This window comes from Arvicola amphibius, chromosome 3 (genome assembly GCF_903992535.2).
Source record: "Arvicola amphibius chromosome 3, mArvAmp1.2, whole genome shotgun sequence".
In the NCBI taxonomy this organism is placed as follows: domain Eukaryota; kingdom Metazoa; phylum Chordata; class Mammalia; order Rodentia; family Cricetidae; genus Arvicola; species Arvicola amphibius.
Genome location: NC_052049.1, coordinates 184,765,896 through 184,792,113, shown reverse-complemented (window position 1 = coordinate 184,792,113; position 26,218 = coordinate 184,765,896). Strand labels below are relative to the sequence as shown.

The 26,218-nt window shown below is 41.7% G+C and overlaps 1 protein-coding gene across 1 annotated transcript in view; it reads left to right on the top strand.

Moving 5' to 3' along the window:
* Positions 1-26,218, top strand: part of Oxsr1 (oxidative stress responsive kinase 1) — an 87,106-nt gene that overhangs the window by 10,744 nt on the left and 50,144 nt on the right. Inside the window, 7 exon segments of the mRNA XM_038323289.2 lie at positions 12,749-12,861; positions 17,481-17,508; positions 21,129-21,152; positions 21,155-21,215; positions 23,913-23,949; positions 23,952-24,027; positions 24,030-24,057. Coding sequence (XP_038179217.1) covers positions 12,749-12,861; positions 17,481-17,508; positions 21,129-21,152; positions 21,155-21,215; positions 23,913-23,949; positions 23,952-24,027; positions 24,030-24,057 — 367 coding nt within the window.

The window sequence follows — 26,218 nt, the reverse complement described above, 5'->3', positions numbered from 1 at the left end:
TGCCTGTCCTCTGCCCCGGTAGTCTTCTCTGCTGCTTTCACAGGACTTCCACTGTCCTCTCTCTGCCCTTCCTGACAATGTCTTCTATTGTTTTTGTTTTTATGAAAGATTTTTTTGAGACAGCTCATCCCCACTTTGTGAATTAATGTGTTTGGTGGTGATATAAGCGAACATTGAAGCTAGGGAAGTAAGGCAGGGCAGACTGGGAGGAGGCAAGGATGAAAAGCTGGGCTGAGGGCGGCGGGGAATCCACGGACAGTGGCGTTAGGGCAGCTGCTCCCACTCCTTCTTACCGATGCCTGTCTGTTACACTAAATCCCTAGTGGCAGTCTTGCCTGTGCAGTGCACTTCTGTGCTCAGACAACTATGGGGAGCCCTGCCAGTAAGCTTGTGGTTTAAAGGGCCCTCACTGTGCTGAGGCTCTGCTTCAGAGAGTGCCTTTAAAACTTGTCTCTTGTCCTCCCGTTGCTATAGGCCTTTTTTAAAAAAAAATATTTATTTATTATGTATACAATATATGTCTGCAAGCCAGAAGAGGGCACCAGACCTCATTACAGATGGTTGTGAGCCACCATGTGGTTGCTGGGAATTGAACTCAGGACCTTTGGAATAGCAAGCAATGCTCTTAACTGCTGAGCCATCTCTCCAGCCCTGCTATAGGCCTTTTATCTATTTATTTATTTTTGGTTTTTTGAGACAGGGTTTCTCTGTGTAGCTTTGGAGCCTGTCCTCTGGTGACCAGGCTAGCCTTGAACTCAGATCCGCTTGCCTCTGCCCGTTGCTATATTCTTGTGAAATATTAGAGACTAGTTAATAATTATGAATGATTTTTGGGTATTCTTTTCTATTCTGTTATTAATTGCTGTTTTAATGACATAATTACTTTTCTAATTAAAGAACACGGTCAACTAGCCCGAATTAGTAGTATTGAATGTCTGATTACTATATTACCATAGTGCTTTATGTTAGAACTTTGGAATGTTTGAACTTTTGTTTTAGGAAAATCCTATAAATTTGGATAAAGGTACTTGTACTTGTTAGAAGAACTGAAGCTGCAGGTTTCTTACCATCAAATGGTAAAACACCAGCCCTTTGTCCTTGACCATACCAGAGCTTAATTGATACATTGTTTATAGAGACTTATTCATTGAATTAAACTTGGAGCGACAAAAGGACCATTCTAGGACCAGTGAGATGGTGCAGCAAGGGGGTAAGGGTGCTTTTCGCCAAAGCTGACAACTGTTGACACAACCCACAGTCTCTCATCTTAAAGGGAGTAAGAGTTCATTCTGGAGCCATTTTGAGTAACCATTGCCTGGGAACATGTATTTACGTTATTCGAAAATTTATGTTCCAATGTGGACACACTTTCATGGTTTTACAGAACAAAGAGAGTTGTAAGTCAAGGAAAGTTTAAAACACATTGGTGGGTGCATCAGCGAGGCAAGTACAAAAGATGGGGGAGCTGTTCAGTAGGCTCCATTGATGACATTGATGACATTGTTAGCTTTTGGGTTGGTGGAAGCTAGTGGTCTGCTATTAGTCACAAGATGTTAGTTCAAGCCGGGCGGCGGTGGCTTTAATCCCAGCACTCGGGAGGCAGAGGCAGGCAGATCTCTGTGAGTTCGAGACCAGCATGGTCTACGAGAGCTAGTTCCAGGACAGGCTCCAAAGCTACAGAGAAACCCTGTCTCGAAAAACCAAAAAAAAAAAAAAAAAAAAAAGATGTTAGTTCAGACACAGAGGTGGGCAAAGAGTTGGCTGTTCTAGAAGGCGAGAACTGCTCAGGATAAGGTAATTAGCTTCTGGACCTGCAATATTCCAGTCTCTTCACAGTCCCGAAATTCTAATTAGTCTGTGCAGACATAGTTCTTTTCAGGCATTTTTATCCACGCATCCTGAGTTCGAGCCCCAAAATCCACTTGATGAAAGCAGAGAACTAACTCTTCTAAGTTGTCCTTTGACTTCTACATGCACACTTAAGATGTGATCTGTGTACACATACTAAATGTAATAAATAGTTCTAGATGAACAATTATGACTGATGTTTCGATTTGCTATTTTATTGTTAGTTCATTAACTAAGTTGTGTGTTGAGGAAATAAGAACTAAGTTAAAACCATTCCGTTGTATGTATAGTAAAAAGTGAAATGGTTGCCCTGGCAGTGCTGAAGCATGCATGGGCAGCCTGAATATGGCGGTTCTTTTGAACTTGTGCATATTGGGTTTCATGATCTAAGTTGATAAGGATGACTGATGTCGTCTTTTCCTCAAGTGGGCACCAGCTCTCACTTTAGATAGTTGTGAGCTACCATGTGGTTGCTGGGAATTGAACTCAGGTCCTCCGGAAGAGCAGTCAGTGTTCTTAACCTCTGAGCCATCTCTCCAGCCCCCAGAATTTGTCACTTTTTTGCTTCTTATTGTGTCTAATTTTGAGATTAAACTTTATCATAATTGTGAGGAAAACATCATTGTAGAGTTCAGTGTTATCCCCTGGTTGGGTTGGAAGGCGTTCTCCGTCAGTGCAGCTGCAGCTGGGGTTCTCAGCCCCGTCATGTTTTGCTTATGTAGACAACATTAACATAGTTCAGGCTAACATTTCAGGTTTTGTTTACAGTTAGTTTAAATTATCCAGAGATAGATTAGAATTCCACTAGAGAATACTCTTGGAAAATTAACTTGTAAAAATCACTAGTAGCACACAATATAGATGTGAGATTGTTTAATTAGACACAGCGACTATGTAGGAGAATCATCGTGTGTGTCTTCTCCCCACAGTCAGCTTCCTTCAGTTATCTCTTTCCAGGACTCACATAGTGGCTTCTCACTGAGAGCAGCAGAGGGTTGAGTTTTCTGTATGGTTTTGTACATAGAAGTGAGTCTAAGTCACTGTCACTTTGCTTAACCGTGTTGTACTCAAGGGCCCTCATAAAAGATGTTCGGCCTTTTGAAAAGCTAATTGCAGAGTACTTCAGTGGTAGTTTGTTGGGATAGTTTTATTTCATTTTGTATTTTATTAGACAATTGGGCAGATAAAGACAAACCACTAAAGAGAAGGCAATACAAGTATTATTTCCGTTGAGGAAGGTATGGAAATCAGGTGTGTCCTGTTGGCTTCAGATAGCTGAAGATGACAGCTGTCTTCTGAACTGTAGAGTAAATCTTGTTTGTTGGGATGGTAGGTCATATGGAACCTAACATTTTGAGGAGATCTCCAGATTTTCTGAAGTGGCTGTGCCATTTTGTAATCCTACTAATAATGCAGGAACATTCCAGTATTTTATATATATTTTCCTATTGACACTTTATATTTATTTTCTGAGGTAGGATCATTTGATGTTTCCCAGCCTGTCTTTAAACTCAAGATTTTTCCATCTCAGCCCTCCTAGCAACTACTCTTAGATGTTGTCTGTGCTGTCCTGGGAATTGAAGATAGTGCCATATTTAGCCTAGACAAGCATTCTACCTCCATGTATGTCCTCAGATCTCCCCTCTTCCAAACCAGGGCCTTGAACTTGCACTGTTACAAGGTGTGGCCTTGTTGGAGGAAGTGTGTCACTGTGTGGCCAGTCAGATAGTTGGCTTCCTATCATCTGCAGGATGTAGCTCTCAACTCTAGCACCTCATGTGTCTGCATGCCAGCATGATGATAATGGATGAACATCTGAAACTGTAAATGACCCACCCCAGTTAAATGTTTTCTTTATCAGAGTTGCCCTGGCCATGGAGTCTTTCTTAGCAATAGAAACCCAAGCTGAGACAACCTAGCACTCTAGAATTATTTCATTCCAGTATAATAGAAATATTTTCTTCTTATGAATAAAACATACATTATATAAATTAAAACCTATAGACAACAACACTCAAGAGGCAAAGGCAGGCGGATTTCTGAGTTCAAGGCCAGCCTGGTCTATAGGTCTACAGAACGAGTCAGTTTGTACATCACAAATGGGGACCTTTTTTGTTTGCTTTTTGAGACAGGGTTATCTTGTGTAGCTGTGGCTATTCTAGAACTTGCTCTGTAGACCAGGTTGACCTTGAACTTAAAAGATCAGCTTGCCTCTGCTATCTATCCATCCATCCATCCATCCATCCATCCATCCATCCATCCATCCAATCTATCTGTATTTGACAGGGTTTCTCTGTGTAGCCCTGGCTGTCCTGGAACTAGCTCTGTAGACCCAGCTGAAATGGAACTCATAGAGATCTGCCTGCCTCTGCTTCCTGAGTGCTGCAATCAAAGGCATACACCACTATGCCCAACTGTTTTTTTTTTGTTGTTGTTGTTTGTTGTTTTTTAAAGGCAGGCACTCATTATGTAGTCTTGGCTAGCCTGGAGTTCCTTATGTATACCAAGCTGGCCTGGAACTCAGAGATCTCCCTGCTTCTACCTTCTAAGTGCTGGGATTAAAGGTATGGGCCACTGTTGACTGAGGTTTTTGTCCTACCTGGTTCCCGCAGTCATTAAGTACCAAAGATATCACACAGAGGTCTATGTTAATTATAAACTGATTGGCCTAGTATCTCATAGTATCTCAGCCTTCTTATTAACTCTTAAAACTTTTATTAGCCCATAATTCTTGTCTGTGTTAGCTACATGGCTTGGTACCTTTTTTGGCCAGGCAGTCACATCTTGCTTGCTCAGTGTCTGGTTTCCTCTCTGTCTGGGTGACGACTGCAGACTGAAACTTCCCTCTTTCCAGAATTCTCTTTGACCTGCCTCTACTTCCTGCCTGGTTGCTCCACTTATACTTCCTGCCTGGCTACTGGCCAGTCATCGTTTATTTAAAATACAAGTGACAGGGTACAGACCATTGTCCCACAGTACCCCTCCCCCCTTTTAAAATAAGAACTCTGAATCAAATCTCCTTTGTTTAGCGTTTCTACTGACCATTATCCATAGCAGCTTGTAATGAACATTCTAAACAAAGGCAAACATCCATAATCCATTTTTTGGGAATGTGGACATGCTTTTTCCAGGCTACTTCCTGCTGATTGGGGGCACTGATAATCTTATGGGGACCTAAAGAAAATTTAGAATTATGATCAAGTCCTGGGACTGGAGTATCTTGTGAGGCTTGATCATCTCAAACAGTAGTCTTTGAACTGTTCTGGATGTAGAACTCAGACATCTGGGCTATTCTTCCTGTCGGAGTTTTCTTGGGGCCTTCCTTGATCAAACCTGATTTTTCTCAACATAGAATGAATCCACAGGGGCTGGAGAGATGGCTCAGAGGTTAAGAGCATTGCCTGCTCTTCCAAAGGTCCTGAGTTCGATTCCCAGCAACCACATGGTGGCTCACAACCATCTGTGATGGGGTCTGGTGCCCTCTTCTGGCATGCAGGCATACACACAGACAGAATATCGCATACATAATAAATAAATAAATAAATAAATAAATATTAAAAAAAAAAAGAATGAATCCACAGTCCCTCATTTCCCGTGGAAACAAAAGCAAAACCTCTTCTCCAAAGTAACATATCTTTTGACTTCAATTTTAAAGTCAATACATTTTTAATATATATATTCATATTCATATATTGGATTAATCCAGCAGCATTTATAATCAGATGTCTTTTAGCAGCTTTTGTTCCTTCCTCAGTTATCAAACAATTTAAAGACAACATTAACATACAGTATCCAGATTCCCTTGTATTTTTCATCTTTATGTGGCTTTATTTTAACCTCTGTTTCTTTTATTTTATTTTTAAGTTTTAGCTTTTTGAGACAGGGTTTCCTCGGTGTATCTTTGGCTGTCCTGGAATTTACTCTGTAGACCAGGCTGTCCTTGAACTCACAGAGATCCGCCTGTCTCTGCCTCCCAAGTGCTGGGATTAAAGGTATGTGCCACCACACCCAACTACCCTCTTTTTTCTTTTTTAAGGACTTTATCCTTTTTTTTCTTCCAAGCCTACATATATTTTTATTTTTATTTATATATTTTTTGCCTTCATATATGTAGATGGAGCAGCGGGGCTGCGTCCCACCACCAGGCTAGCTTTATACCTGAAATAATTACACGTAAACTGTATTCTTTTAAACACTGCCTGGCCCATTAGTTCTAGCCTCTTATTTACTAATTCTCACATCTTGTTTTAACCCATATTTAATAATCTGTGTAGCACCATGAGGTGGTCGCTTACCAGGAGAGATCTTAACCTGCGTCCATCTTGGAGAGGAGAAGCATGGCGACTGCCTGAAGCGTCTGCCTGACTCCCTTCTTCCCAGCATTCTGTTCTGTTTACTCCACCCACCTATGTTCTGACCTATTGGGCCAAGCAGTTTCTTTATTAATTAACCAATGAAAGTCCTCCATCACATATATTTTTAAACACACAGTAAACCATTTAGAGGCTTTCTTTGTCTTTGCATCTATCTTTACTGTACATCTCTCTTTTCCTGACCACATGAGTCTTTAATTTGCTAAGCGATATGGCCAGGATTAAAGCCGTGGCTTTGATGGCTGGATCCAGCCCATTCCTTAGCTTTTTTTTTTTCTGAGAGTCTAGCCTCATGGCAGAGGTACTGGCCAGAACCATATTTAGTGCCACAGCTCTGTGGCGTTTCAAGGTCCCTGCCACCATCAAAAAGCGTGTAGTCAGCTTTTCATCAACACGATTTCAATTTTTCGTGGCAGGACGGCTCAAAAGAGCTGCAAGGTTTTGCAGCTAAAGCTGAGTCAGGAAGCCTCTCTTAAATTTTTGTTAGAGAGGCTTCTAACAAGCAGAGCCCACCTGAGAAAGTGCTGCTATCAAGAAGCTTGCTTAACTCTATTCTTTTCTATCTAGAATAACTTCCCAAGCTCTTTCAGGCTTTTAAGTGGATTTGGTCAGCTCCATGTTTGCATGCCAGCATCACATCAGGCTCTGTGTTTCTTGTACTTGTAGAAAATATGTATCCTTTTATTTAGCATTTTGCTCAATGCCATTTCCTGACACCCCTCCCCACTTTAGATATTTAGGGTTTTGTTTTGTTTCTGAGATGAGGTTTTACACTATAACCTTTGTTAACCTTGAACTCCCTGAGCCTGGGTTGGTCTGGAACTCAGTGATGCTCCTATTTTATCCTGACGCACATTTTGATTGTAGATCTGTGATGAAAGGATCACTGGGAAATTACTGACAGCCACACTGATTAAATAATCACTTAACACTTTTTTCCATTAATGGACAGACCAAGCTTATGCCTCTGAAAAGCCTCTGGAGACCAAGGTCAGGTGCGGTATTTTAAAAGACAAAGCCCACAAAGACTATAATATACATTTAAGTTAATGTGGGGGTAAAATTGGCCTTGAAATGTTTATTTCTGGCAGAGCATAGTAATTATTTCAGTTATAATATCATATTTTTTAAAGAGTTATTTATTTATTATGTATACAACATTCTGCCTCCATGTATGCACACCAGAAGAGGGCTCCAGGTCTCATTACAGATGGTTGTGAGCCACCATGTGGTAGCTGGGAATTGAACTCAGGACCTTTGGAAGAGCAGGCAATGCTCTTAACCGCTGAGCCATCTCTCCAGCCCCCTCACATTTTTTTTTTTAAAAGCTTTTCAAGCCGGGCGGTGGTGGCGCACGCCTTTAATCCCAGCACTCGGGAGGCAGAGGCAGGCGGATCTCTGTGAGTTCGAGACCAGCCTGGTCTACAAGAGCTAGCTCCAGGACAGGCTCCAAAGCCACAGAGAAACCCTGTCTCAAAAAACAAAAAAAAAAACAAAAAAAAAAACAAAAAACAAAAAAAAAAAAAAAAGCTTTTCAAGACAAGGTTTCTCTGTAGTCCTGGCTGTCCTAGAACTAGCCTTGTATACCAGGCTGGCCTTGAACTCACACATAACAAAATTTTTTGCTTATTTTTATTAGTTATTAGTTTTCTTTAATTATTTTGGCTAAAACATGGAACTTGCGGATGTATTGCCAAGGCAGATGTGACTGTTGGGGTAGGGTGTAGGGGGCTGAGGACTGATGTCAGAACAGGATGGCAGTTGTCTGTGTAGGGTGACTTCTGAAGTTGTTCTTGTATTTGAGACCCTGTCACTTACTGAACCTGGGGCTCACTGTTCCAATGAGACTAGCTGTCTAGTGGGTTCCAAGGGAGCCTCCTGCCTCCTGTTTCCTCAGCACTGTGACCACAGGCATGTGCTGCCATGCCAAGCTTTTACCTGGGTTCTAGATCTCTGTCTCAGGGTCTCGTGCTTGTGTGGCAAGCACTTTATGGATGGAGCTGTCTCCCCAAACCATTTTACAGGTTGATTGGCAGTCGTATTAAAATCGAAGTCTACTGAAAGTAAGTGCTTGTTATAAGGGAGTGGGCACCTTTGCCTCACAATAGTGCAGACAATTGGGTTTTGAGCCCAGCAGTCTGCTGAGAACTGTGTTGATTAGTGCAGTTATGTGCAATACATAAACCAATTTTCCTCCTCACTTGCCAACATTTTCTTGAAATTGCTTTATGTTTGAGAGGAAGATGAGAGGCTGGAGAAGGAGGGAGAGAATTAATGAGCACTTTTCCTGTAGTGTTTAATGTTTTTCCATCTGGGGGTTACTGTACAAGAGAACGTTTAGTGTATAGTCATAAAAGTGATTAAGACGTTGGGGGTGTGGATCCCATGCAATTTCGGTGAAATGTATGAAGGATGGAGAGCTGGTAGGGGTAATTTGTCCTTCTGTGTTTTGGGAAAGATTCAAGTACTTTTGAATCTTAATAAGCTCATCCTAGACCAAATAATACTTGATATACACATGTGTTTGAATAGTTAAATAACTGAAAATTGCATAATGAGTAAATAAGCGAGTAATAGCAATCATTAATTGAGTATTTCTCTGTCAGGCACATGATTGGGAATTGGAAATTTATTCTATCATTGGTGGAACTGTAGTGTAAATTTCAGTCCTTTCAATAGTAGTTCTTGGAAATAGGTGAATTTTGAGTCAGGCATTGAAAGGAGAACATTGTGCGGGTTAATATATAGAAAGACACCTTACTTGCATGAAGGTGCTAAATTGCATTAGGTCCATGAAAAATGGACACTGAATGCAGTGTGCAGTAGGCCTTGCAGTAGGTATGAGGAGTGACTTACAGGTGCACACTTCAGTCTTGGTGGAGGGAGGGTTCCACCTAGATGCGGTTTAAAAATAGTGCAGTCAGGAAGGCCCGTGCTGGGCCAGAGAGGAGAGGGAGGGAGACTGGATGGCTGAAGAGAATGTGAGTGAGACAACTTCACAACCTTAAAGGGCTTGATTATGCCCTTTAATGCCCTGAACCTTGTTTTTGGGAATAGGGGCAGGGCAGAAGGGGACATCAACCAGCAAAAGCTTTTTAGATTACCCATTCATTTCTGCATCGGGGCTGAGTTTTGGCTGCTTTTGAAGCATTGCTCCATGCTCTTTTCAAAATTCTTGGATTAGGAGGTAACGGTTGTAGTGTTCCTTGTTTGTTTTATTCTGTTTTTCAAGACAGAGTTTCTCTTTGTAGTCCTGGCTGTGCTGAACAGTCTCTGAGACCAGGCTGGCCTAACAGATTTTTCTGCCTCTGCCTCCTGTGTTCTGGGATTAAAGGTGTGTGCCACTATACTTGGCTAGAAGTTACCCTTTTAGGATGTCTGCTTGATTAAAATTTTTGCATGTAGGATACTTTGTAACTGTCACTCAGGAAGAGTGAACCCCCTTGTGATGTAGTCACTTCCACTCCTCATTCTCAATTCCTCACAGCCACTATTTTGTCTCTGGATTTGCGTATTCTGAACATTTTACATAAAGGAAGTCTGGTAATATGTGTCTTAGATGCTGGACTTCCCTCTCTTACCCTATTCTTTTTTTAGGTTTACCCATGCTGTAGTGTGTGTCAGTATTCATTTCTTGGTTCATGGCTACAGCACTTCTGGCCTTGACTTCATTATCCTTCCTGAGGAACTGCTGCCTCCCTCTTTGACTGACATGGATCCTTTTAGTTACATTGAGCCTGTCCACATAATTCAACATCATCTTCCCATCCTAAGATTTGTACTTTCCTTTCTTTTTTATTTTTTTGGGACTGGGTCTCGTGTAGTGAGACCTGGAACTGCCTCTACAGCCCAGTCTGGCCTTAGACTCTGGACCTTTTTCTTCTGCTCCTTGAACGCTGGGTTACAGTTGTGAGCCACCTGCTTGGCTTCAGATCTGTAGCTTGGTAATGTTTAACAAGTATTTCTAAAAAAGTATTTTTATTTGATATGTGGTTTTCCTACATGTATGTCTATTCACGGTTGGTACCTGTGGAGGCCAGAAGAGGGCATTGGATCCCTTGGAACTGGAGTTAGAGGTGGCTGTATACCAACTACCGAGTATGTGTTGGAAGATACAAGAGTAGCAAGTGTTTTAACCATGAGCCATCTCTCCAGCTCTAAAATTTATTATTATTATTTTACCATATAGGGTCATATGTCTTTTAAGTTTTTTTGAGATAGAACACTTACATCTTGGGGGTGGGAGCATTATTTCATGTACTGCATGGAGTACAGATTGCTCACTGTTGACCCTGCTGCTCCTAAGGCTTAGTTCTCAGTGTTTTCTTTGTTTAGATAAACGCTTTATCTTGTCTCTGAGTTCACAGATTTTGTCTGTGATCTATAAACCACTGAGCTCCCAGCAAATGTCTTTTCTCAGTCAGTATATATTTTATTTGTATAGCTCCTTGAAAAATTTTTGGGTGCACATTTTATTGTTTTTTCTTCACATCAAGAGAAAAGATGTTTTTGGTGTGCCAAACAAACCTTTGTATATAAATCCACAGTGTGACAGCCACTGCTGTTCGTCTCCTTCAGACAAGTACCAAGACTGAAAGAAGCAAGAACCTGGGGCTGAGGACAGGCTGTGTCGGTGGAGTGTTAGTGCTCAGCAGCCTCTGGCACAGCCCCTTATACATATTTTTAAGTTACATGTGCGCGCGTGCGTGCGTGTGAGCATGTGTGTATGTGTATACCTACGCTGTACCTGTGTAGAGGTCAGAGGACAGTTTCCGGGAGTCACTTCCCTCTTTTGTGGGCCCTGTGGCTGGAACTCAGGTCAGGCCCTGTAGCAAGTGTCTTTACAGGCTCAGCACTCCTCCCTCCCCCCAGTAGTTTCTTCATTGAGAATATAAATCTTTTGTTAGCTTTTTGACATTCTCAGGCTGACCCTTAACTTGTAGTCAAAGATGACTTGGGACTGGGCTTACAGGGGTGGGATACTACCACATCCAGTGTCACGCATTTTGATGTCATCTTGGACATTTGGGTTATTATGTTGGCAGACCCTTAATTCTATTTTACTTTTTTGGTGTATAACTTTACCCTACTTTTGGGAGTTGTAATGCCCTTGGTAGTTCAGTTTTCGGGGCTCTTGCAATACTGCTCTGGCACCACTCTGGCTCCTGCGCTGGGCAGGGCTGACACTGTGGAACGAGTAGAGGACCATGGTCATGCTGGTGCCGGGGTCCTGGGTGAGGACTGGGGAATATTTTGACCTTCTAGGTCTGTGCTGAGCTGCCCTTTTCACAGATCTTTAGCCAGGGGGCAGTCTTTTTAGCTTGTTGACTTGTCTGTGCATCTGTCTATCTTGATGGCTCTGAAGTGCAGACCTCTCTGTTGTGTGGCCTGAAACATATGGGAGAGATGTAGTATTAATTATGGTGTTATGCTCTTTGGACTCTTTTGGAGGCCCGCCAGCCAGCTCCCAAATGAATCCCACAGAATCTTCTATAAACGTCCGACTTTAGCTTGTCTTGTTTCTTGCCTGCTTTTCTTAACTTATATTGTCCCGTCTACCCTTTGGCCTCTGTTTTTCCCTTTCTCTTACTGCTGTAAATCTTACTTTTACTCCATGGATTGCTGTGTAGCTGGGTGGCTGCCCCTGATGTCCTTCTTCTCCGGCTACTTTTCTGAACCCCTTCTCCCAGTTTTCGCCTTCAATATATTCTCTCCATCTGCTAGCTCCACCTATCCTGTCTCCTGCTGTGCTATTGACCATTCAGATCTTAATTGGACGGTCAGGCATTTGATACAGGCAAAGTATCACAGCTTCACAGAGTTGCAACAAATGCAACATAAACAAAAGGAACACACCTTAAAATAATATTCCCCAACAGGGCGAGAAAAGGGAAATGCTGTGAGCTCACCATAGGCTTTCCTGGTCTCCAGGTCTCTAGGTGCTCTACCTCCTTTTTATATCTTCCAAAGCCTGTTGATGATTAGTTTTCAGTTTTTATGGTATATAGTTATATTTGGAGAACAGAGTATAGGCCTATGCTATCATACTTTAGAACTAGAATCATAACAATTTTTGATTTTTTTTTTGCACTGTTATTTTTTGGCTACAGACATGAAATAGCTGAGGGTGTTTTTTTTTAAATTCTAAGTTACATTTTCATTTATCTAGTATGTGTGTGTGGTGGTGCACAGATGCTGTGATGTGAGTGTAGAGGTCAGAGGACATCTTTTTGGAGTCATTTGTGGGCCTTGGGTTTGAACTCAGGCTGTCAGGCTTGGTGGCAGGTGAAACCTTTACCCACTGAGCCATCTTGCCTGGCCCTGAGGTTCTTAAGGTTGTATTCACCAGCTCTCGATGGCGTTTCTCCTCTTCTGTTGTCCACTGTGGGGTAAGGTAGGCTTAGTCTTCACTGTTTAAAGTGAGGATTTGAAATGTCATGCTTAAATGTGTATTTATTGTTTATGTGTTTGGGATTTGAAAGGCCATGCTTTATATGTATGGTTATTGTTTGTGTGTTTGTTTTCAGGGAGTGGAGCAACTGCCGTGGTTCAGGCTGCTTACTGTGCCCCCAAAAAGGAGAGAGTGGCCATCAAACGGATAAACCTCGAGAAGTGTCAAACTAGCATGGATGAGCTCCTGGTATGCACAGCTCATATTTCTGCCTTTCTCTTTAAGAATTATTTATTTTTATGTGCATTGGTGTTTGGCCAACATGTATGTCTGTATGAGGGTGTTGGATTCCCTGGACCCAGAGTTAAAGACAGTTGTGAGCTGCCATGTGGGTGCCAGGAATTGAACTTGGGTCCTCTGGAAGAGCAGCCAGTACTTTTAACTGCTGGACCATCTCTTCCTGGACCATATCTCATATTTCTTGATTGGAGAGACATGCTCTTTGTAGTTTATGTTAAAGGATGTTTTAGTTTCTTTTGAAAAAATGACTAATTTTCATTAATAAATGATTATTATAAAAATTATAAAATCAAAGTAAGTTAAAAAATTACAATCATACTACTATGAGGTAGCATTTGATACATACTTTTTTAGACTGAATATTTAAATTTATTAGCAGTTTTGTGATTTTTGCTGTTTTTGTGTATTTGCTCTTTACATTGAATGACTTGTGTATCGTTCTGAGTTTGGTCATGTAGTTCAGTAGTATCCATTGACTATAAATAGTTTATTGAACATGTGTTCTAGTATTCCTACTGATGTAGTGATAATGATTTAGTTCTCATTTCTTTAATACCATGGATTTGTGGTCCTTTAAGAGATACTGGCCTCAGAAAAGCGTCAGTTTGTTTTATGTAAGATAAGAGATGGAATGGGCCCTAGACCTCTTTATTGATTTTTTGGAGAGAGGCTCCAACTATGTAGCCCTGGCTGCCCTGGAGCTCTACATAGATCAGGCTGGCCTCAGACCTGAAGATATCTACCTGCTTCTGCCACCTGAATGCTGGGATTAAAGTCATGTACCATCATGCCATACTGGTTTTAAATTTATTTTTAGGCTGGGCGGTGCAGCGGCTCATGCCTTTAATCCTAGCAGAGGCAGAGACAGGTGGATCTCCATGAGTTCAAGGCCAGCCTGGTCTACAGAGTGAGTTTCAGGACAGGCTCCAAAGCTACAGAAAACCTTGTCTTAAAAAACAAAACAAAACAAAACAAAAAACAAAATAAAATAAATTATTTTTAGAGTTTATTTTGGTGTATGTGTACATGTATACGTGTTTGTGGGTCTGCATGTGCATATGTAGGCCAGAGTTCAGTGTTGAGTGTCTTCCTCAGTTGGTTTCTACTGTCCTTTTTGAGTTGAGCTGGAGCTTGCTAATTTGACTTGATTAGCTAGCTGTCAAGCCCCAGAGGTCTTCCTGTCTCTGTCTTCCTAGAACTGGGATTACAAGCATGTGCTGTGTCAGGCTTTTATGTGGGTTCTGGGGATCATTCTTAGAGAGGAACAGTGGTGATAAAAGATGTTCTGTGCCCCCCCCCAAAGGAATGCAACCCCACAGGGATTGTTTTGTATTTCTGTTGTATTTTTGGATTAGCAGTCTAGTTTAAGAATGTAGCCTTGTGTAGGCTATATAGTGAGTTACAGGACAGCCAAGGCTATTATGTAGAGACACTTTGTCTCAAAATATATCAATAAATACCAAAAAAAGTTATGTAGTCAGTAAAATTAGATGGCTTTAAAGGTCATATCTTTATTTGCTGGGGAACCTTCTTCAGCCAATGGCAGGATACAAGAAAAAAAAAAAACAAAACTGCTAAACCTTGCCAAGACAGGGTAAGATGGTTTTAAAAATTTTTCCTGCCTCTGAAAATGGTCTCTCAGTTACTCTAGGCCTTAGGCAAAGTTGGTTGCTCCAAAGTTGCAAATAGTTGTCTCTGTCATTTACTATACATTTTGGAAGCTACTTAATTGCACTTCCTGCCTACTCAGGTAATATTATTTCCCTTCTCAGGTCTTCAATGGAGTTGAAGGCTAGATAGTCGTAGTTAGGTACCTTCCTCTTATGACTTAGCCAAGCCATTTCTAATACAAGACTTAGACTCCTTTGGATAAAAAAAATTACTGAAACATTTAACATATGTTTCTTGCTTAATATTGTTTATGCAGGTTGTAATTCTAATTTTTTATACTTGGTATCTGTTTTTATTGTATATAGTGTTCTATTGGGTTTGAAACTCTTATTTAGGCAAAAAGGGGAGGTGCAGGGGAACTTCATTCTGCCAATGGACTTTGAGAGGCTGGACCAGGTTGGGCGTGGCTTGGGTACCAAAAAGGTGCCTGCTTGTGCACCTGCCCTCTCCTTTCTAGCCTGGCTTCTGGATTTGGTTCCTGTTCCCCATTCCTGCAGAGAACTGTGATCTGTGAGTCCCCCCTAAATAAAGAACCCCTTATTATGCTTAGTTCTGATCTAGTGTGGGGTACTTTATTCGTGTTCTCCTACATTTATTTATTGTTTTGGTTTTTGAGACAGGGTGTCTCTTTATATCACTCTGGCTGTCCTGTATGTAGACTGGGCTGGTCTTGAATTTATAGGAAATCCTCCTGTCTGTACCTCCTAAATACTGGGATTAAAGGCATGTGCCTCCATGCCTGGCTCATTTAATACTTTTTTTTCCATTTTTGCAGAGTTAGTAATCAAATCTAAGGTTGTATGTATGCTAGGTAAATGCTACTCTACTGAGTTATATTCCCAGTTCATGTTTTAAATCCTAGTGAGTTTTTATATTTTGTTTGTTTATTTTGCTTAAGTAGGAAATATAATAGCCTCTTTAGGGGCCTTCCTAAATAATACAGTTTTTTAAAGCTGTAAGCTACCATACTCGATGTCTTGATATTTTTATAATTTTTTTTCTAAGATTATCTACAGTGGAGCTGGAGAGTTGGCTCAGTAATTAAGATCACTTGTTGCTCTTCCATAGAACCTACCTAACCCACATGGCAACTTACAGCCGTAGGTAACTCCAGCAGTAGGGGATTCATGTCTTCTTCTGACTCCACCAACACTAAGCATGCACATGGTGCTCATACATACAGTTAGGCATGAATAAAATAAATCTAAAAGAATATTTTTTTTAAAAAGGTATGTACAGCTAGTGATAGAAAAGTCAGGAATGGACTTTAAAGACATTTACTGCTAAACTTGATGACCTGAGTTTAATTCTTAGAACCCACAGGTGAAAGTAAAGAACCAATTCCCCAAAATTTCCTCTGGGGTATGTCTGCATACACACCACGGCAGCATCCACAGATGTGTGCATGCATGCCCTCATATTCTCTCTCTTTCTCTCTCTCAATAAATGTAATCAAGCAATGACAAGACAAGGCAGGGATTAGGACTGATGAGACTGCCTGCCTATCTAGAAGTTATTCTACCCTCCCGATTTTATTTATGGTACCAGGGAGTAAACCCAGGTCATGCCTGCCAGACAGGGAGTAAACTGCTGAGATACATCTGTAGAACTCCACTGTCCCAAGTTGAATTGCGTTACTGGTTTTATCCATACTGCATATTGGGGAATAATTGAAATGAAAGAAATTATAATAGTGGAATTTGTATTAGACCAGAGGCAGATGAGACAAGTACATGTCAACTGGAGTTGACAACATACATGGAAGTGAGGAGTAGTGGGTTGTTGCCGTGATCTGAAGTCTCTCATGTGAGAACATAGACTTGGAATAGAGGCTTCCTATTTCAATTCAAGATCTTGGGGTACCTTAGAGCACCATTCCAACTTTGGGCAGCAATGATGATAAAAGCAGTCTGTGTATTTTGAGTTAATTCTGTTAAAATCAAAACAAACCCCTATAGTAAAACTGGAATTTAAGAATTCTGATGGGGGTTGGGTTATGGGAGAGCTGGCTTAGCAGTTAGGAGCATTGACTGCTGTTCCAGAGGACCTGGGTTCAGTTCTTAATAACTGACATAGTAGCACACAACCCTCTGTAACTCTGAACTGCAGCTCCAGGGGAGCTGATGCTCTCTTGGCCTCCGAGGGCACCAGGCTCACATGTGGTGCACTGATATACACATGACGAACAAGAATGCCACCGTCTGTCTACATTTGCTCTTTTGGCATATGTGGTGGTGGGGCTGGGCACAGTTTGTACTTTCAGTGCTTGGGAGGTAGGAGCTGAGGATTAGGAAGGAATTCAAGGTCATACTCAGCTACTTTGTAAGCTAAGGCTACTGTGGATACATGAGATGCTGGTCCCATCTTAGGTAGGGTTTTCATTGCTGTGAAGAGACACCGTGGCCACAGCAACTCTTACAAAGGAAAACATTTAATTGGGGCTGGCTTACAGCTTCAGAGGTTTAATTCATTATTGTTATGTTGTAAAGTATGGTGGGAAGCACGGCGGCATGAGACAGACACAGTGCTATAGAGGTAGCTGACAGTTCCTCATCTGGACCTTAAGAAGACCCTTTAATAGGAGATAGACTTGCAAATCAACTGCTCCAGTTGTTGGGGACTGGGAGCTTGTAGCTAGTTGTAGAATACATAGAAGAAAAGGGAGAGATGGGTCTTTTCTGGGTATGGATGGAGATTTTCTGGGGAAGTGTTTTTTTTTTCCTTCCTGTTCTTTCCCAGTGGTTGTCACTGAGCTGAGCTGCAGGTTGCCATTTAACAGTCAGATGGGATTATACAGATGTAAGAGGTTATCTTGTGGCCTTTTTGTTAACCACCTGAGTTTCAGCCAGCTTTGATAAAACCACCTGGAGGACAGCTTTTCACTTACCAGTGTCTAGTCCTCAGAAATAAAGAGTTTTTGGCAGTGTAGGAATTCAGTGAGGCCATTGGGGCAGGGTAACAATTATGCCTTAAATATATATCACATATTTTATCATATTTAAATATTCCTATGGGACTTGGAATGTGGCTCAGAGGCCTGGTTTAATTTCATAATACTGAGGTGGGAGGCCACTTGGCCTTCATTTCATACTGCTTCTATTTCCCCACAGGCTCTAGTGCTAAAATGAAGTACATCTCCTCCAAAAAGACTTCTTTGATCACACTTGCTGTCTTAGCTATTTTTTCCTGTTGACTCTTGTAACATTTAACATCATTGCTACTTTGCCCTGTGCGTGCTGATGCACCTGCTCCTTCTATGCTCATATCTTCTCTCTTCCAGTCCAGGGTAGCTGCTAATAGGCAGCTGCTTACTTAGTTCCTTCTTCCTTTTTTCCCCTTTTTCCTGAGTTTTTAGAAGTTAAGAAGCCTTGAAAAAGCCCCTGCTGGTGACTTTAGGGCTTGCAAAAAATGGACAAGATCTTTGCTGTAAATAAATTTGCATTTAAGTAGAAAAGATGAAAAAATAGCATTTATCAAGTACTTCATTTATCATTTGTAAGGAATTAAAAAAACTTTCTATACCAAAGATATAAAGCATGTGCATGAACAAATGAAAAGCTTTGTAAAACACTAGGAGCTCTTCATCCAACAGATACTAGAGGTGTGTGTGTGTGTGTGTGTGTGCGTGTGCGCGTGCGCGTGCGTGTGCATGCGTGTGTGTGTGTGTGTGTGTGCATGAATAAATGAAAAACTGAAAAACTAGGAGCTCTTCAACAAATACTAGAGGGGGCGCGTGTGTGCGTGCGTGCGTGTGTGTGTGTGTGTGTGTGTGCATGAACAAATGAAAAACTGAAAAACTAGGAGCTCTTCAACAAATACTAGAGGGGGCGCGTGTGTGCGTGCGTGCGTGTGCGTGTGTGTGTGTGTGTGTGTGTGCATGAACAAATGAAAAGCTGTGTGAAACACTAGGAGCTCTTTTATCTAACAAATACTTACTAGAGGGGTGTGTGTGCCAGCCACACTGGTAGATGCAAAGGATACTCTTAGTTTCCATTGAGCGTACAGGTGTGTGTGTGTGTGTGTGTGTGTGTGTGTGTGTGTGTTGGGGGGTGCAGAAAATAATGAGGCAATAAGTTTAGGAGCTAGAGAGGTGCTTAGTGGTTCTGAGCTTTTGCTGCCCTTGCAGAGGACCTGAGTTAAGTTCTTAGGAGCCAGCCTAGGTGACTCACAACTGCCTGTACCTTCAACAGCTCCAAGTTATCCACTGCCCTCTTCTGACCTTCATGGGTGTACGGGTGCACACATTATGCCCCAAATAAGAATAATGAAGAAAATAGCGTTAAGTTCTGTTTTAAGCATGTGTGTGCCTGTATGTGCGCACACAAGATTGAACTAAGGCCCTCACACTTGCTAGGCAAGAACTCCACTACTAAGTTTACAGCTCCATGATGGCTGGGAAAACAGAATTTAATAATTGTTATTTTATGAGATAGGGTGTTTATATAGCCCAGGGTGGCCTTAAAAACTTGGGAGTGAAGGAATTTCTCAGTAGTTAAGAGCTCTGACTGCTCTTGCAGAGGGCCCTGGTTCAGCTCCCTCAACCCACACGGTGCTGAACCATCCATACTCCTGCTCCAGGGTCTTACGCCTCTCCTGACCTCCATAGGCACCAGGCACGCACATGGTGTGCAGACATATGTGCAGGAAAAACACTTGGACAAATATTTGAAAACCCTCTGTATAGCTGAATCTGTCCTTAGACCTTTTATTCCTCTTGCCTTCCTCTCCAAGGTGCTAGGACTGTGTGCATATGCCATCACATGTGGGAATCCGGTTCTAAGTCCTGGCCTTCATGTAGCCCTCAGTCTAGCAGAGCCAGACAAGTAAGCTCATATGTCCTGTGTAGTATTTACATGCCATAACGGGAGAAGGTGCACAGTTGCTTGGAAGTTAAGGGGTTCTTGGACTTCCAGCCTAAGGCCTCTCATATCTGGAAAAATAAAGTTGTTATTTTGCCTTTTTAGTTAAGGAAGGAAGGAAGGAAGGAAGGAAGGAAGGAAGGAAGGAAGGAAGGAAGGAAGGAAGGAAAGAAAAGGAGGAGCAGCAGCCTTGGTGAACCTGGATGCTTTGGGAAAACATTCAATACCTACACTGCCATCAGATTGCTAAGTTAAGATTCTATGGGGACACATGTGGTGCAGAGGAACTGTAGGGTTCAAGGTCTAGAGATAGAAGCATTAATTTGTTTTGTGAGACTACATCTTAGGAGTGGTGTAGTGAGGAGCTGCGGGCAGGCCTGCTTTTCATCCCGCCCGGCTCCTGGCCGCCTGGCTAGCTTTTGCCTCAAAATAACAACACACAAACTGTATTCATTTTAAACACTACCTGGCCCATTAGTTCTAGCCTCTCATTGTCTAATTCTCACATCTTTTGCTTTAACCCATATCTAATAATCTGTGTAGCACCACTAAGTGGTGTCTTACCAGGAAAGATTCAGCATGTCTGACCTGGTGGCTGGCTTCATGGTGACTGGCTCAGAGAGCAGAGTCATGGCGACTGCCCGAGGCATCTACCTCACTTCCTTCTTCGTGTTCTGTCTACTCCACCCACCTAAGAGCTGGCCTATTAAATGAGCCAAGGCAGTTTCTTTATTAATGAATGAAATCAACAGAAACAGAAGACTCTCCCACATCAGAGTGGGGTCAGAAGGGATAAGAATAAGACCAGAAGGTCCCTGGTATCACTCAGGATTCTTCAAAACATTTTATCATCCTTTGTTAATTTAAATTTTATAAACTGAGAGTTAGGCTTTGGCACAGGTCTCACTACTCTGGATTTAGTTGATAACTTTGTACATTTCAGCTTACTTCTCTTTGGTGTGAAAATGGTTAATCATTTCAGAAAAATTAAGTGAACTGATACTTTACTAAGACTAAACTAAAGCCGGGCGGTAGTGGCGCACGCCTTTAATCCCAGCACTCGGGAGGCAGAGGTAGGTGGATCTCTGAGTTCGAGGCCAGCCTGGTCTACAAGAGCTAGATCCAGGACAGGCTCTAGAAACTACAGGGAAACCCTGTCTCGAAAAACAAAAAAAATAAAAAATAAACTAAAATCCCCCCCCCCCCCCCCCCCCCCCAGACAGGCAGACAAAAGATCTTACGTTCTGTTCATTAGTAATTATTCTCTGTGGGCCAGACTTCCCAAGATAGTTTTTGGAGTAAAAGTATGTGTTCCATTGGAGGCTTTTGCGGTACCAGGCCAGGGTGTGATAAACAGTGCATGTTTTCTGTTTCAGAGTTTCCTAATACAGAGTCTAGAAGGAGGAGAGTCAAAGCTGACTGAGGGGCACGCCATCCCTGTGTGTCCTGGTCAGACTGCTCTCCAAGTCTCGCCTTCCCTCCTCTCAAGTGTAGGGGTGGAGGTGTCCAGCCTGGCCTGAAGGCCTTCATGAAGAATGTAGTATTTTGAAAGCCCAGAGAAGATTGTACTATAGTCCTGGTATAACCAATTTGGATTGGCTAATTTATCGGGTTTCTTTAGCTGGAATTTAATAATTAGTACCATGTATTTTCTTCTTTGTAGAAGAAATTCAAGCTATGAGTCAGGCCATCATCCTAATATTGTGTCTTACACACGTCTTTTGTGGTAAAAGATGAGCTGTGGGCTAGTCATGAGCTGCTGATGGAGGGTGAGTACACTGGTGTGGAATGCTAAGGCCATGGGTTAAAGAAGTGAGTGCACATTTCCCAGCACTCAGGAGCAGAGGCAGGCGGATCTCTGTGAGATCAAGCCAGCCAGAGTACATAGTGAGATCTTGTCTAAAAATAAATAAAATTCTCTTACCCTGATAGGGTTTTGTTGACATTTTACATTTGAGGTACTGAGACTGTAGTTCTACTAAACAGATGCTAGTGTGTAGCTGCGCTAGGCTTCACACCTTCTCTGTTTGGCTGTTCCAGCAGCTGTTAACTTAGTACAGTTTCCTCCCTTCCTCCCAGGACATCATCTGATTTTGGCTGTTTATCTAGATTTATTGGATTCTTCCTTTTTGGTGTCAGGCCTAATCTATCTGTATGTCTTTTTTCTAGCATCCTGAGCATTAGATTGAAAATTCAACTGGATGGCTAAGATTTTTGTCTGTGACATTGTCCATTCCATATTGTATCACATCAGGAAGGTTTTCTTTCTGAGTGTATCTTTAATAGTAATGTTTGCTTTGTTTGCCTAAGGTTGTGACAAAGCCCAGTTCGCTATATGACAAGGATTTTCCCTTGTAGCTAGCAGGGAATCTGTGAGATGAAACTTTGCCACTATTATCGAGGTCCCCATAGGTCTTATATTTTATATATTTAGCATTCAGTCCATGTTTAAATGAGTTAATTCATTAGAAGTTTATTATTATTATTATTGCATTGTTTCTTTTTTTGTTTTGTTTTTAGAGATAAGATTTCTCTGTATATCCCTGGCTGTGACATCATTTCTTTTGTTAAATATAAAATAAGAGGAACCTTGCCTTATTAACTGGGGCTCTTTAATCTGTATTGTAGTTTCCATTAAAAAGGCAGAATAAAAAGTCTGAGGGCAGGTGAGATGGCCCATCTGACAAAAAACAAAAAACAAAAAACAACAAAAAAGAACCACTTTCTGTAAAGGGCAGGCCTCATGCCTGCTTGACTCTGGGGCCCATGTGATAGACGGTAGGACAGGAGGACTGCTCCACAAGGCCGTCTTCTGAGCACATGTGCGCTGGAGAACTCCTGCTTGCCCCAGTAACAAATACACATTGAAATACATATAAAGGATTGAGCAGGGCGAGGGTGGTGTACACCTTTAATCCCAGCACTTGGGAGGCAGAGGCAGATGGATCTTTGTGAATTTGAGGCCAACCTGGTCTACAGAGCTAGTTCTAAGATAGCTCGAAAAGCAAAAACCAAAAAACCCCACTCCAAAACAACAAAACAAAACAAACAAAAAACAAAATTGATTGTTGGCCTGGAGAAAGATTATTATAGTAGTCAAGAAAAAATTTGTTTGTTTTTGCAAAGGACTGATTTCCATTTTCTGTAACCTACAGAATGGCCTTACAATCATCTGTAACTCCATGTTTCCCAGAATCTGATGCTTTATGACCTCTGGGGGTTACCGGGCACATACATGGCACTCATATATAATATATGTGTTCAAAGTACTTATATACATAAAATAAATCTAAAATTAACTTAAAAAAAAATTATTGTTGAGACTGAATATGACGACCCAGGCCTATAATCCCAGACATAAGAAGCTAAGGCAGAAGATTGCAAGTTTGGGGGCCAGTTAGACTGTATATAATGGGTTACTTGCTGTTTGATTCTAGATTTTTTTCCTATGTGTGTGCATTTGTGCATGTGTGTTCGAATGTGCGTTTGCATGTGCACAGGCATGTTTTTGTGGTGTTTTGTTCATATGTGTGCAGTTGTGTACATGTGTAGGCAAGAAAGGAAGACAATTTTAATTTTATTCCTTAGATGTTCTCACCTCCTTGGTTTGAGACAACGTCTTTCAGTGCCCTGGTCTTTGCCAAGTGATCTAAGATGGCTGGCCAGGGTTCTGTTTATATCTATCCAGTGCTGGGGTCACAAGACCAAGTCACCACATACAGCTTTTTTCCCCCCAAATGGTTTCATGGGATTGAACTCAGGTCTTACTGCTTGATTTTACCGACTGAGCTGTCTCCCCCAAGCTGTATTCTTTCTTCCCGTATGTTAGAGTCAGCCAGTCTTGTAATGAGTCTGAAGACTGGCGTTATAAAGCACGACTTAGATACTTGGCTTGTCCATTGCCGTGGCCTCGGTGCTTTTAGAACTTGCAGTATTGGGGCTGAGAGGATGCTCAGAGGTTAGAGGCATTGCCTGCTCTTCCCAAGGTCCTGAGTCAATTCCCAGCAACCACATGGTGGCTCACAACCATCTGTAATGGGGTCTGGTACCCTCTTCTGGCCTGCAGGCATACACACAAACAGAATATGTATACATATAAATAAATAAATAAATATTAAAAAAAAAAAGAACTTGCAGTATTATATGTTACAAGTAAATCTTAATTTCACATCAGTATTTCTTGTTTGAACATAATATAAATTTAAAAACTTTTTGGTTTTCGAGACAGGGTTTCTCTGCAGCTTTAGAGCCTGCCTGGAGCTAGCGCTTCTTGGAGACCAGGCTGGTCTCGAACTCACAGAGATCCGCCTGCCTCTGCCTCCTGAGTACTGGGCTATTAAAGGCGTGTGCCACCACCGCCCCGGCTTTGTTGCCTATTTTTTTATGTAAATGTTCTATGTGCATTGATTCTAAACTAGATCTGAATAAGATGAGTTAAATTTTTACTGGATATATTGTTCCTGTTTTCAGGTTCTGTTCGGATATTATTAAGCATATTGTGGCAAAAGGGGGAACATAAAAGTTGGAGTCCTAGATTGAGTCCGACCCATTGCTACAATCCTTCGAGACAGTCCTGGGGGATTGGATCCCTGCATAAGAATGGGCAGATTCACAGGTTTGTGCAGGGCTTCACCGGTCTCCTTCCCAGGGTGTGTTGACTGTACTTGTGCCTCATGCAGAGACAGTATCTTTATGAATTTGTTTCATTTCTGAGCCCTGTGCTTTATGTATTAATAGTTTCAGTTTGTTTTGATGATTATAGTTTGAATTATACAACACATCAATAACAAAAAAAGTTATAAATTAATAAAACAAAAACAAAACGTAAGCCCTACATGGTGGGCAGCCTTTAATACCTGCTCTCAGGATGCAGAGCAGGTTTTGATGCTCCATAGCAGACCTTGGAGACAGCCAGGGTTGTATGGAAAGGCTCTGTTTCATAAACAACGTGGAAAGTGTTTAGTAAAATTGGAAATAAACACAGATCAGTTTAATTTGCCGAGAAGATAATCACTGGTATATTTGGAATATTTCCTTCCATTTTCTTTTCTGTTTCCTAAAGTACTTAAGGTAATGGTACTTACATAATTTTGTCTCTCATTTTTGGGGTGCTAGTGGATTGAACTGAGCTCTTGTGCTGCTAGCCAATGTTCTACCACAGAGCTATATATATTTCTTTTTTTTTTATGGTCATGACAAGCATTCTTTAATACTCAGACATTGCTTCGATTATTTAAAGGTGTCATTTCTATACATTTCAGAAATTTTAAAAACTAAGACTGAATGTTCACAATCAGAGATGCACACTTGTTATTTCTTTTTTTTTTTTTGCTGGCTTTTATTTAATATTTTAAAAATTTCCATTTGCTCCCCTCCTCTTCCCCCTTCCCTCCCCTCCCTTCCACCCATACCCCCCCTCCCTCCCTCTCCAGGCCAAAGAGCCAACAGGGTTCCCTACCCTATGTTAAGTCCAAGTTCCTCCCAACTCCCCCCAGGTCCAGGAAGGTGCTCAACCAAACTGACAAGGCTCACACAGAGCCCGTCCATGCTGTAGAGTTCAAGCCCATCGCCATTGTCCTTGGTTTCTCCGTCAGCCTCCACTGTCAGCCACATTCAGAGAGTCCGGTTTGGTTGCATGTTCCATCAGTCCCATTCCAAGTGGTCTTGGTGATCTCCCGTTAGTTCTGTCCCACCGTCTCAGTACCACAGAGCTATATATTTCTAACCTTTAAAAATCAAAATAACAACAAAACGCCAGCTTTTAAAAGTCTTGCTAACATGGGGACTGGAGAGATGGCTCAGCAGTTAAGAGCATTGGCTGCTCTTCCAGAGGACCTGGGTTCAATTCCCAGTACACACATGGCAGCTTACAATTGTCTGTAACTCCAGTTCCAGGGGTCTGATACCTTCACACCAATGTACATTAAATAAAATTAAAAAATAAATTAAAACAACAACAACAACAACAAACCAAATAAAAGCCTAGGCTGCCTATAACTCCTAATCCCCTTGCCTCACCCTTCCAAGTCCTGGGATTATAGGTATATGCCACTATAGCCACACTGTCTATTGCTCTCATTTTATTTTATATCTTAAGTAGTTTTCTAAATTACCGCAAAGTTCTTTGTTTCTTAAAAAATATTTATTTATTTATTATGTATACAATATTCTGTCTGCATATATGCCTGCAGGCCAGAAGAGGGCACCAGACCTCATTACAGATGGTTGTGAGCCAACATGTGGTTGCTGGGAATTGAACTCAGGACGTTTGGAAGAGCAGGCAATGCTCCTAACTGCTGAGCCATCTCTCCAGCCTCAGCAAAGTTCTTTGTTAAATACTACTTTTTAATTAGAGCTTTAAGCTTTTCCTTTTTCTATAGTCAGCAGTCTGGACCTAGTACTGCCACCTGAGAACTGAGTGATAGACACTGTATGTAGACATAAATTTGTGTAAGCCCCCTTTCCAGACTCCTTGTGGGGGCTGCCATCTGGTCCAGTGGAGTTGCTATTGCCACAGGAAATGAAAGGCTTTTTCCTTAAGCTGTCTTTTGCAGCTGTATAGGGAGTTGGCTCCCTTGGGTCCTGTGGAGGATTGGAGTTTTGAGGTAGCACATTGAGGTAGCACAAAGATGCTTCTTGCCGGGTGGTGGTGGTGCACGTCTTTAATCCCACCACTCTAGAGAATAGGCAGGCAGATATCTGTGAGTTCGAGGCCAGCCTGGTCTACAAGAGCTAGTTTCAGGACAGGCACCAAAAACTACAGAGAAACCTTGTCT